Here is a 12733-nt window from a genome sequence, read left to right on the forward strand (position 1 = left end):
TGTAATGTATTGCAGAGAAAGCAATAAATGGCTTTTTTCATGTATACATTTTTGGTGGAAAGCTGTGGTAAGGCTTTTTTCTTTTGACAAATCATAGTACAAATTGACAAATTGTGTGCAATTGTTACTATGACAAATAATTTTAAAAAGTTGTTATTGCCTAATTCATGGTTTACCTGACACCTGAGAAGCCACTGGCACGAGGGCACTGCCTCAGTTGCTCAGGCTGTGTGGCAGTAAAAGTGTATGAAAAAGCTGCCTCGATCACCCAGGGACATTTCATATCCAGCTGTAAATGAGGAAGTGCCGAGGTAGTGGCATTCCAAGATAATCAGGAGCAGTTGCATCTGAAGAGGCACTTCAAGGCTGAGGCATGACAAAGCTTTCTATTTTGTTTATCACACAGTGAGATTTTGCAAATGTATGTGTTTATTTAAAGGTCTAATACAGGAAAGCTTACTTCTCTTACTTGAATGGCCTGGCTTTCTTTGGTTCACTGACTCTTTTCTGTCTCAAATTCCTCTTTCATGAGCTTTCTGTTAGTTTCCTGGTATTTTAAATTAAGCTGGTTTTACTGCCTCCTGTTGTTTCCAATAGTATTAGTAGTTCATGTTCAGATAGTTTTCTGCCTCTGGGGGCAGAAATGTCTCTGGAGCACAGCTGTTGAGGGACATGCCCAAAGAGAGCATTATGCAGCAGCCCAAAATACCCAAGATTCACAAGAGTTTTAGAAAAAACTACTGCCAAACAGAGATCTTCTGAATGTGTACATATCCTAATATTTCTGCTGTGTAGAAACAGACAAAAACATTATTTGCAATGCAGAACATGTGAAATAGTAATATTAAAAATGTCAGTAAAATGGAAAAAATGTTACCTAGTGGCATGTTTCCTAATTTAAAGAGAAAAAATACATTAGAATGCTATTTGGGCATCTCAGTTGCTGAGGACAGATATCCTTCAATATTAATAATGCAAAGAATGATTTTCGGAAGTAACTTCTAATTTCTTCACTGTAAGCTCTCATTTAAGAGTGAAGGAATGGCATTTAACTTCAAACGTAATAGGGAATGTTGTAGTAGTTCTGTATAGGAGGAAGTTGTTTAATCAGCTTTTGGGTTGCTGATTTGTACAGCATTTCCTGTATCATCAGTTCTGTGGATACATCTAAGGGAAGTGTTTGAATACACCTGGGGCTCTGTTTACCAGTGGATCAAAGGGTAGAGTGATTTCATTGTAATTGGTAAAGAACTTAATGAATTTTGACTGGTATTGTGGACTGTCTTGGGGTGACTATAACCTTGTTATATCTAGTTGAATGCTAATTTGCTCCTTTAGCTAATTGTAATGGTTTATGTTAGGTCTGTACCAGATAAGAAATTAGTTTTGCTGATTGCAAACAACTCTGGGTCAGGAAAATCAGGTCAATAAGGGAAAACCATGATTTTCAGTAGGAGGATTTAGTGGAGATTACTGATGAGCATCACTGCTGGTAAAAGAGGGCATGTAAACATTTGTGCAAGTACACTCACTGTCTCCCTCCCCGTGTTCCCCTCCCCCATTCGGAACAGAGGAGAGAAATCCAAGAGGAGGGAATTCTCCTGTCCTTAGTGTGTATTAAATTGGAGCAAGACTTACATCCCCCCCCTTTCCTGTCTTATCTTTACTAATTCAGGCAAACAACTTACTCTCAAGCTTATTCATTTTTCAACAACATCTACAGGTGAGAGTTCCTAAATTACTTCTGTTAAATTGCATTGATGTGCTTTGTATTCCTCCTGTTTTAACGTAAAGAAAAACAGCAATATACAAGTGGAGGGAGGAGAGGAAGAGAAGGAATTTGAGGCCCAACTCTTTGTGAGAGGAGTCAGGCAGAAAATGGAAGAGGTCACCCAGAACTGCAAGGGAATCCGGGGTTTTCCAGATACAAAGATACAGAAACTTTTAGAAGATAATTTGGAAGCTGGGAAACTTGCAGTACTTCAGGGGGTTAGGATTTTCACAAACCGAGAATCCAAACGGTTCTCTTTAGTACGGGAATCCCTTGTATAAAGATTTTGATTCTTCAACCCATACTGCTTATCGCTTGGTACTAACAAAGTCACAAGGGTGAAACACATGCTGTAGCCTGTTCCAAGTCAGGTGTGCTTTTAGTTCTCTACAAGACTCAATTGTGAGACAGTCCCTGGGCTTTTTTTGTTTTAGGTTTTTTTCCTATATGTCATGATAGTCTCAAGAATTTGTACTGGCTGAGTCCTTCTTAGGCATGGTTTGGAAGTATGGGAGCCAATAGTATTACTTTGATTTTGCTTGTCTTGTGGCATGCAGACAAATAATGAGAGCCTGTCTGATGCCTTTCTCTTGTAGACAGAGTTCTTGTGCAATTGTATGGTCCTTCTTATGCTGGAGGGTCTCATGAGAGCAGAGTGTAGAGGCAGAGTATAATTCCCTCCTTCCACCTGCTAGCCATTCTGCTTTGGATGCAGCCCAGGACACGGTTGGTTTCTGGACTGTGAGTGCACACTGCTGGGTCATGTCCAGCTTCTCCTCCACCAGCACCCCCAAGTCCTTTGCCACAGGACTGCTCTCGGTCTGTTCAATCCCCAGCCTGTGTGGACATTGGGGGCTGCCCCAACCCAGGTGCAGCACCTTGCACTTGGCTTTGTTGAACCTGATGATGTTCTAATGGGCCCACCTCTCGAGCTTGTCCAGGTCCTCCTGGATTTTTAAAGGAATGGAAATGATAAAAATGCCTTCATCAGGTATGCTAAATGTTTGTAGTCAACTACTCTGCATCTAATCTACCATATGCTTGAAGAACTTCTTGTAAGTAGCTTGAGATGAACTGCAGTTATAAGTGCTGTGGTCTCACTAATATGCACTGTGATTTAGATCATATATTCTACTGTGAATATTTTTTATGTTGGATGTACCTCATGTTGGCTAAATTTGGTTTGCGACTATGCAGAGACTATTAAATGCACAAATGTAAAAATAAAATCCTCTCAGGCATGTGCAGAAAAATAAAATTGAAGGAAGATATTCAGTGTTAAGTGGGCTGAAGGATTTTTTTTTTTAAGAAATCTTTCTTGGCTTTATTGAAATTTGAATTCCATATATCAAGTTTCTCTGAGCCACTTAAGGAAAAATGTAGTGAAATGCTGCCACAAGAGGGCCTGTCTTGCAGCGCTGTTGAAAAAACACTTCTGGGAAAGGATGTGAGCAATCTTTGAGCTATTAGTGAGGATTAGTTGTGGCCTGAATGAATGTCTTTGTGATATTCTGAAAGACATTTTGAGTGTGTTGACTTAATTCTTGCCTGCCCCACTAGTCATATTCTATAACCATTGTCTGTGTGCAGTGGAAGCTCCGTGTGGTGTTTGATATTGGTATGACAGCATTAACTACTGCAGAAGGAGATGAATAGGTATCTAAAATCTTGTCAAAATCCAGAAAATTCAGACAATTGTGTTTTGGTTGTTTTGCAGTTGCCTTGTAGAAGGAGATGCTAAAGAAGAAATCTTGCAGCCTCCAGAGCCTCAGCCAGTACCACCAATCCTAACACCATCTCCCCCATCAGCTTATCCAACAGTCACTACAGTGTGGCAGGACAATGACAGATACCACCCAAAGCCAGTTTTGCACATGGTTTCATCAGAGCATTCAACAGACCTCAACGAGAATTATAATAAGTCCACAGAACATTCAGGGAAGAATGAACCCAGCGAATACGCAGAGAAGAGGCTGGAGCGCAACTTAAGTTTTGAGATCAAGAAGGTACCTCTTCAGGAGGGACCACGAAGCTTTGATGGGAACTCCCTGTTGAACAGGGGACATGCAATTAAAATTAAGCCTGTGTCATCCTGTGTAATTGATAAGAACTTTAAGCCACAGGAACAGATTTCAGGGGATTCATTTGTAGATGCTCCTCAAAACTCATGTACGGAATACAGCGTGCCACAGTCTAATACAGCCTTAATACCTTCACCAGAAAGTCTGCAGAGTCAGCAGGTGTCTGATACCCCACCCAGACCAGATCGTCTGCCTCTGGCAGAAAAGGGACACGCCACATGGTCACTACATGGGCCTGAAAATGCACTGCGTACGTCCGTGTCTGAAGAGTTGTCTTCAGACACCTTGTGTCACGGTGTTAAAACTCTCTCTCTAGTATCAAACACCCCAGTTGAACATCCTTCCAGTGATACTGTTGATCATACTCCTCTTTCTGTTCGAGCACCCCTCTGTTTTACTAATCCTCTCCATTCAGATGATTCTGACACGGATGAGATGAACTTTGACGGAGCCATGAGCAAAAGCACGTCCAATGTGTCAACCGCAAGTGCCACAGTCTCTGCTGCCACTAATACTGAAAACATTTCTGCCAGAAAAGTATTGCCAATGTCTATTGCTAGGCAAGACTTAACAGCTGTAACATGTTCTGAAGATGGCAAAGGTAGGTTTCATTGAGGTTCAGAAGTGCTGCTCTTTATCTAGCTGCATCTGTGGAATTGGACAACACAAATTTCTTTGCAATGCAGTTTTCTAAATGTAAATTTAATCAATGCAGTATGGCAGCTTCAGAGAGGGCAGAACTCTTTTCCTAACAGCTTTCAAATTGCATGTGAGCTGTTTTTGGTGTAAGGTACTACAGACCATGATTAGCTGCTTCAAAAGCTGTACTGTGAGCTTTATTGTGAACATTTGTTTAATGCTTTATTTATAATGCCTTCCTGTAGGTTTGTATGTAATTGTAGGTTTCTATGTTATTATTTGGTGCATATTTTTTCTCTACACCCAGTTTCATGGAAGTGTATAATAATTGGGGATTGACTAGTCAAAGCATTTTCAACAGGCTTGTGCAAATACATAACAATTTCATGCTTATTGGTTGATGTGCTGTTCCTAAAAATGTAGATGTAACCTCATTCACTGTGTTGGTCTTTGAAGTTGCTCATGATTTGGCTCCTGCATTTTAACAGTGTTGTAAATATTTAGCTGTGCTTTCCTCTTTTTCTGTACATGGCTGGGGGTGACAAGCTAATACGGCTGTTCATCTAAACATCTAAGTTATGCTTTATTAGCACTTTGAAAATTATTTAGTGGCTTTTTATCTTTTACTACTTTTTTTGAATTTTTTTTGGTGAAAGTTTCAAGTTCTAACATTTTCAAGTTAGAACGTTGTTTATTGAAGGCCAAAGGGTCCCAAAACACACGGGTACAGATTTCAGTCAGGCTGGCACACTTAAGAGCAGATGGAGGACAGAGCTGGGAAGAGTAGATTAGGTCTCAGTAACTGCTTGAGCAAATCCCAACAAAACAAGAAGTAAGGCTGTGGAGCTGAAGGAAGAGCATGAACTTCTGGATTCAGCTCAGACTCTTGTGCTTGGAGCTGCTTACAGTGATGGCCTCACCTCAGGAGCTTGTGCAGACTTCATGAATTTCTGAAGTGAAATGGGGCTCAGTGTATGATGCAAGATGCAGAACCAGCTGAATTGAAAATACCAGCTTTGTGAACTAAATGTTCACCAAAAGTCATATATCCAGAGATGTGAACTGTTTTGCAGCCTTAAAAACAATCTGTTTCTATAGATCTTGATATAGATCTATACGTATTGTGAATTGTATCTGTAGATTGTGACATTATATGTAAACACAGGACAATAGTTGCACATACATGTGTATTTTTAATGCTGTGACTTAAAAGATGCTCTGCAGAGCTGACAATGTCCTTTTGTCATAGCTATTTCAACTTTGCAAGCAGTCCTCCTTGTATTTGTTTTATAGATTTGCAGGCTATTGTATTTTTCCTTTTAGCCAGAATTTTTTTCTTCTTTCCCAGAGCAATTATTGTTTATCACACTGTTTGAAAATTATCACCTCTCTGTGCATCTCATTACGTAGATGCTATAAGAACGTGCAAATAAAATAAGTGATATGTCATAAATATGATAAAGAATTGGAGAAATGTCACTATAGAATTTGATTCATGTAACTGTGTATCAGAAACGTCTTGAAATAACAGTTACAGCCTTTGTGCTGCTGGTATGTTGATGATTTCACAGGAATTGATTAAAATTCTAGCATTAATTTTTTTATCATTTATCTCTTGTTATTAAGGGTGCATCTCTTCCCGCTTTGTATGATAGCGAACGCTTCCCATTTTCTGTTCTGGTTGCAGGCCTTGTAATCCCTCTGGGACTCAAGAATATAGGGTTAGATTGATTTGCACCAGTGATCCTAAACCCTGTTTACAGTGGCTTTCTCATTTTCATTCTGGCTTAGGACTCTTCTATCTGAAGCTGGGAATGTGGCTGCAATCACCAGTGAAATTTGTCTGTGAACTTACCAGCCCCCTAATTGCCTAACCATAGCTGCTGGTGTACATGATCTTACCACACAGTTAAATCCTCTTTTTCATTCAAATGCAGTGAAAAGTAGTTGTACCCTGAGGTAAAAGGAAAAAAAAAAACAAAGAGAAAAATAAAACATCAACAACACCCAAAACGAAACCCTAAAAACTCATTTTCAGTTAGTGCATATCTATGGTGACTTTACTTCCTGGTTTGATAGAGGCCCTTTCTGTTAATGGTTTTCTTGTGCTGTATAGTAAATTTGAGATGGAGCAGGTCTCAGAAGTCACTTGGAACATGCTGGCTTGTAGAAATTGATGGAATTCTGTCCCTGCAGCAGCTGGGCATGCTGGCAGCTCAAGCTTCATGGCTTTACTAGTTGAAATGTGTCTTTGTATTTTTGAATCCTGTGCAGAGTACAGTGGTCAGATGAGATTTCTTATGGCAGCAGCTATTTTAAATTGTTTTAAACCTTTAATTACCACTGCAAATTTCTTAGCAGGTCAGAGAGGGGCTTTTGCTGCCAGAATAGCTTGTGCTCATACACCCTTGGGAGGTGAGAGGGAACAGACTGGGGACAGGATGTGGTATTGGCATCAACAGTAGCCATCTCCTCAGGCTCCTATTTACCCTTCTGCCTAGTAAACCTTGCACTAGGCTGTTTAACTAGTTTGTGTCAGTGGTGTGGGAGCCAGTGAGCCTCAACATGGACTTGGGGAGCAAAACTGAGACCTGAAAGAAGGAAGAAAAAGTATTCTTTGGAGTTACTGAGTTACTGAGGGTTTTTTTCCTCCAAATTATTTAGACTGAAAATGCTTTGTTTTCTTGCATAACACTCAAACTGATTCTACGCCCTTAATGTGAAGTTAATGTTGTTAGATGAAGTTGCTCCACGGCGTTACTGTGGTAAACCAAAATGTTTAATAATACTTAGAACAAGTTTTTCTTTTGCTTTAGATTTTATACCAAGTTTAGAATTATCTCATATATGAAAAGATCAACTTCTAAAAGTCTAGGAGAAAAATCTGTGCTTTTTAACTTATCTAAATGTCATATTTGATTTAGATGCTGATGCTAGTGAAGATTCCTCTCCCCCGCTCCCAGAAAGAACACCAGAATCATTTGTATTAGCAAGTGAACAGAGTGAGTTCTTGATGTTTGGTGATAATTGGAGATAAAATGTGAAGAGCATGTCAGTATTGTATTGTATTTGAATACCCCGAGTTTTGGTTAGTATGTTGGAGCAAATTGTAAAATTGAATGAAAGCTAGCACATGTAGCGGCTTATTTTGAGGTTTAACCTCTACACACCCTTGAACACAGAGAAATTATTTTTCATTTTCTGACTAAATATGCTGTTATATGATATTTAAGTAATTTGAGACTTCAGTATTAGTGGAGCTGGTTTTCAATCTGAAGGGTATGGAAATGAGATGATACAATGGGAAGATGCAGTACAGTGAGGGAATTTCCCAGCTGTTTTAGTTTCCTACTGCTCCCAGGTAGGGAATGGGTACTCACATGAACAGTGTTTATCTGATTCCCCTTTCTTGGGCAAAGGAAAGATGATGACATCTCATTCTGCACTGCATGTAGTGAACAAGCCCAGTTTGTGGTTCACTCTTTGCCTGTGTCAAAAGGGTAACTGCAAGAGAAAGCTAACACTTAAAAATTATGTGCTCCTATTATTTTGTCCATTTGTCAAGCTAATTAATGGCAGAATACAAAACAGATTAATTGAAATTAAGTGATAAATTAGGTTGATGCTTGGTACCTCCCAGAAAACCTAATATCAATGTAGTTATTTACTGAGACTTTTGTTTAGTGTCATTTTGAAACACAAAAAATTTTGGCCCAATAGTTAATCTAGGTATTTGCAGCATAAAAACATTGAAGTTCTGTAAATGTGTTCTTTGAGCATCACAAGCATAGGTAGTTGAATCAGAGTGATCCTTTCTTTGGATATTGTGGACCTGCTGCTTTTCTGTGACCACACAAGGAACAAAGTTGATTTCTTAAAAAAAAAAAATCTCTCTCCAGGACTGGAATCACTAAAAACACTTCCATTTTGTTTGTCTTGTTGGATGATGTCAGTAAAGGACAGGTGTGGCTGTCCTGACTTGTATGTTTACTTAGGAGTTCTGAAAAACACCTATTACTACTGCACAGCTGATGTAACAGAAGTTCTAAAACATCCTTGAAAAAGAAGCCAATTCCCCTGTTGATTAGGAACCTCGAAAGGAACAAAATGAACAGCCACAATGCAAACACTGCAGTCTTGTGTTTTGAGTTATATTGTGGCATTTTGCCTTATCTGGAGCACTTCTCACGTAAAGAGATTTTCATGTTTTTACAAGCATTTAATTTTTAAAAAAATGGTTTAGAGCACATTTCTAATGCTGTGTACTAATGCCTCATCATGAGGAGAACTGAAGTATGTTGAGTTGATTTAATTCTTCCTAGGCACGCCCTTGCCGAAGCCAGTTCTGATTGCACAGTCGGAGTGGAGCGTGTTGCGTGATCAGCATCTGCCTGAGCAAACAGCCCCCACGGTAAGCGCAGGAGACAAGTCTCTACTAATCAGTCAGTTCTGGTTTGGTTGGGAGCTACAGCAAAAAGCAAAATACATACTTGTGAGAAGTTGCAGCTGTTGGTCATCTACAACTGGCCAGTTTTACCTCCGCCTGAGCTGCTGAATTGATGTGAAGAGCATGTTTTCTTTCCAAGAAAATTATCTGGTTTTCTAAGGTCAGCAATACTTTTAAAAGGAGTCATCCTTAATATATCTTAAATTATGGCCTTAAGAGTGCAAATATGCTGCTTTTAGGGAGCTTGCTGCCTGCCCTTAATGGATCTTAGGCCAGTTCAAACTGGAAGAGAATTGCAGTCTCTTATCCAAGCTGCTGTATGGAGCAGAGCCTCAGTCCAGGGTAACCAGAGCTTTTTCTAGCTGGGTCCTGAAAACCTCCAGAGATGGACACTTTTTATCATCTGTGGGCAACCTGTTCCACTGCCTGAAAATGGTTTTTTCTTATGTCCATATTTATTTTAAACAAACCATGTTTTGCCCATCAAATTTCACTTTTCACTCATACAGCTCAAAGTCATCCAGCATGATCTAGACAAAACTTTAAAAGCATATAAATCCTTTTGACATTTTTCACTTTTTTTCATGTGCCCCCCCATATCTCGCTTAAAAATACGGCAAAAAAAAAAAAGTGAGTTTTCAGGGACTGTAAATGTAGTGTGAGAACTAACCTACCTAAATTTGCAAATAAATTGCAGTGTCATGTTTTCAAATTTTCATTAAATGCTAAGGTTCTAACAGTAAACTGTTTTATTAACTACGGTAGCATTTTTTGTCAATGTTGAGTCAAGTAAAAAATGTAGAAGCAAGTAGGTATTTCCATGAATGTTACATGTTTTTCGCAAAGTTTTCATAATCTTAAATTTCTGACTTTTTAGTTTTTTGGAAGTGGTTTTGTAATTATTTTATATATCTCTCATTAACAGGGTTTGAAAACAACTTCACCTATACTACCTGGTAAGTGGCGGAAAAGCTTTTTTAATTTTTTTTTTTCAAAATACATTTTTCCTACTGAACAAAAATTTGCCTGAACTTCATGTTTGCTGTGAAGATATTGTCAGTATATTGTCAAATATATTATACTGAATATATTGTTACATATGATGTCTAAACACCTTTAGTTCAGAAAGAAGATGAAGAGATGCCTTCATGTTGATGTATTAAATAGCACTGTGAGTTTTTGCCATAAATAGGTGCTATGTGGGATTTCCATACAAACTAACACAAAATAATAATCCAGATTTGGCAAGCAGGAATATGTTGCTCTCACTGAACATCTACTTCATAAACAATTTTCAAGTATTGCTTTTAGGAAATGAGAAATTGGCTTTGAAAGCTTTATTTTTGTAAATAATATTTGCTGCCAGCTGTTTTCTGGACTGTAATGACAAGTGGCATTGCCACAGTGGTGACTAAGTGAATGTTGTTACAGTGAGGGCTCTGTGTATTTTCCAGATCGTCCTGAACGAAGCAACAAAACACCAACTGACATTTTACCTCAGATTTCTTTTTCTGGTTCCACTGATACAAGAGGTCAAATTTCAGAATTTCCTGCAGAAGTAACAGATATTGGTAATTACAAATCTTTCAAAATATGATCACTAGATGACTTAAACAGGGGATTCAGTATCAGTACTGGTTTGGATAGCTGCTGCTACTGGCACCCTCCAACTCACTGAGATGCAGAACCCAGACAAATAAGCCTGCCTAGTCTTTTTAGGAGTGCTGAAGGAGTTTTCCCCAGAATAAATGATTAAATAATTCTTCACTTTGAAAAAAACCCAAAGTGTATAAAATATAGAATTTGTCAAATGGGTTATAATTCTTGTAAAGCACCAAAAACTTCCAGAAATAATACCTGATAACTGCTTAGGTATGCAGAGAAGGAGGGAAAAAAAAAGATAACAAAGGCTCTAATACTGTATTTACTGAGAAGTACTTTCCAGTGAGTTTTAAGTGCTGAACTATAATGATATACAAATTCTTCATATTTGTATTTCCTATGGCCAGAGTGCCTTCAGAATTCATCATAATACAAAATTGTTTTCTAGCCCTGAGAGTAAATCTGTTCTGTAAGAGCTGGAGCACGTCTTAGTGATCTTCTGACTTAGTGATCTTCTGCCAGCCTTTGTGAGCCTGTGTTGTACCAGCAGACAAAAGTATTAAATACATTTCTTTCCTTAGGTTTTGGTAACCGCTGTGCAAAGCCCAGAGGACCAAGAGAGCCACCCTCAGAATGGACATGATCCAAGATCCAATGGACATACTATCAATAAATTATACTGGAAAACTCAAGTGCCACTGAGAACTAGAGAAATAGTGTTCCACTTTCCTGGGGGGCAACTAACACAGAGCAGTGTAGATCCAACTATCAATGGTACATTCTTGCAGTGCATCCCACGCAAAACCTGACACATGGTTCACAACAGTGGATTCCAGTATTACAACCTAACTTTTTTGCTGGGGCCATCTACCTGCCTTACTACACTTAGGAGAAAGTATTACATATGATTTATTTTGTAACTTCAAGTATTATTGCCTTAATGTCTTTTAACCCTGTTACACGCTGCTTGTAGACATATGTTAATATAGTAATACTTTTGACAGATTGTGTTTATGGACTACTTTTTGCTAACATTTGATTACCATGTATGCATTATTTTGTATATGTACAGGGCAAGTAAGTATATAATTTGATAAAGTTGCAATCATAAAATATTAACAGAAGATGTAAGAAATCTCTGCATGATCTAAATTTTTGTGTACCTTATTTGTAAATTATTTGCCCTGAAGTTTTAGAAAATAGTTTCTGGGGTTTTTTACAAAAATTGCTGGACACATACAGCCAGAATTGCAGGTTAGCAGAGATAAAAGATTGTAATGCATTTTGTAAATTGTAAGCAAAAGGTTATTTTTATATTATATACTGTTTAATTGTCAGACCTGATTTGTTCTGGTTTTCATCTAGTCATGGAGATTCAGTAAGTGCCTTGGAACAGTATTGAATTCTCTTAGCCTGTGTATGTTACTTCAGTGTTTTGAGTTCATCTGGAATTAGATTATCAAAAGTATTTGTACATTTCTTAGTATATTTGACCTGCCAGTAAAAGAGAAACCATTTTACATAATCAACACTCCTTAGTTTTCATTTTAATGTTTCATCAGTTACAATCTTTAGAAAATTCATCTCTATCACCTTTCTGTATAGTAGGATTTTGCCGTTTTAATATGACATGTTTCTAATTTGGGAAAACCAGAACACACTGGTAAAAGGACTGTTTCAATACCACTGTCTTCTCTTACAGATGGGGAATACAATTTTTGTTGTTCAGCAACTGTGTATGTAAGAAAGCAACTTATATGAAGGTTCACCTGGAGCCCTTGCAGCTACACTGTATCTTGGCAATATATTATGTCAAGAGTTAATCCTTATAAGGATTCCTTACTTAAACTTTTCTGTAATACAATCTTTAAATTAAAGAAAGCAAAAATCTCACTATGGGTGTTTTTACTCTTAGGAAAGAAAACTTGTGTCCAGAAGCAAAGTGTAACAGAGTGATGGATGGCAGTCTGGGCTAGCTTACAGATCTCATACTTGAACAGAACACTGACACTCAGGACCTTATTTTTAGTAACTACTTTTAAAGTTCTGGCTAGCAATAATGTCAGAGAAGCAAAGAAGAATGTGTAGAAGAAAATGTTCATTTTAGGTAGAGAAACTATATTAATCTAAACTTTAGCCATGGAAACATTGTCTGATCTACTACTTGTACTTTCAGTGTCTCTGCTAAAAGAG

At 38.1% G+C, this 12733-nt stretch overlaps 1 protein-coding gene across 2 annotated transcripts in view; it reads left to right on the forward strand.

The window, feature by feature from the left end:
- Positions 1-12322, forward strand: part of PTPN12 (protein tyrosine phosphatase non-receptor type 12) — a 70564-nt gene extending 58242 nt beyond the window's left edge. The window contains exons 13-18 of one of the 2 annotated variants that reach the window (XM_082279545.1): positions 3489-4453; positions 7416-7493; positions 8814-8902; positions 9864-9894; positions 10393-10509; positions 11122-12322. In XM_082279545.1, coding sequence (XP_082135671.1) covers positions 3489-4453; positions 7416-7493; positions 8814-8902; positions 9864-9894; positions 10393-10509; positions 11122-11183 — 1342 coding nt within the window. In that variant the 3' untranslated portion in view covers positions 11184-12322. The remainder of the gene's footprint in view (positions 1-3488; positions 4454-7415; positions 7494-8813; positions 8903-9863; positions 9895-10392; positions 10510-11121) is intronic. The other variant, XM_082279546.1, reaches the window with a different exon arrangement.
- The last annotated feature ends 411 nt before the right edge of the window (positions 12323-12733 follow it).

The sequence above is a fragment of the Coloeus monedula genome (assembly GCF_965178545.1).
Source record: "Coloeus monedula genome assembly, chromosome: 4".
Lineage (NCBI taxonomy): Eukaryota > Metazoa > Chordata > Aves > Passeriformes > Corvidae > Coloeus > Coloeus monedula.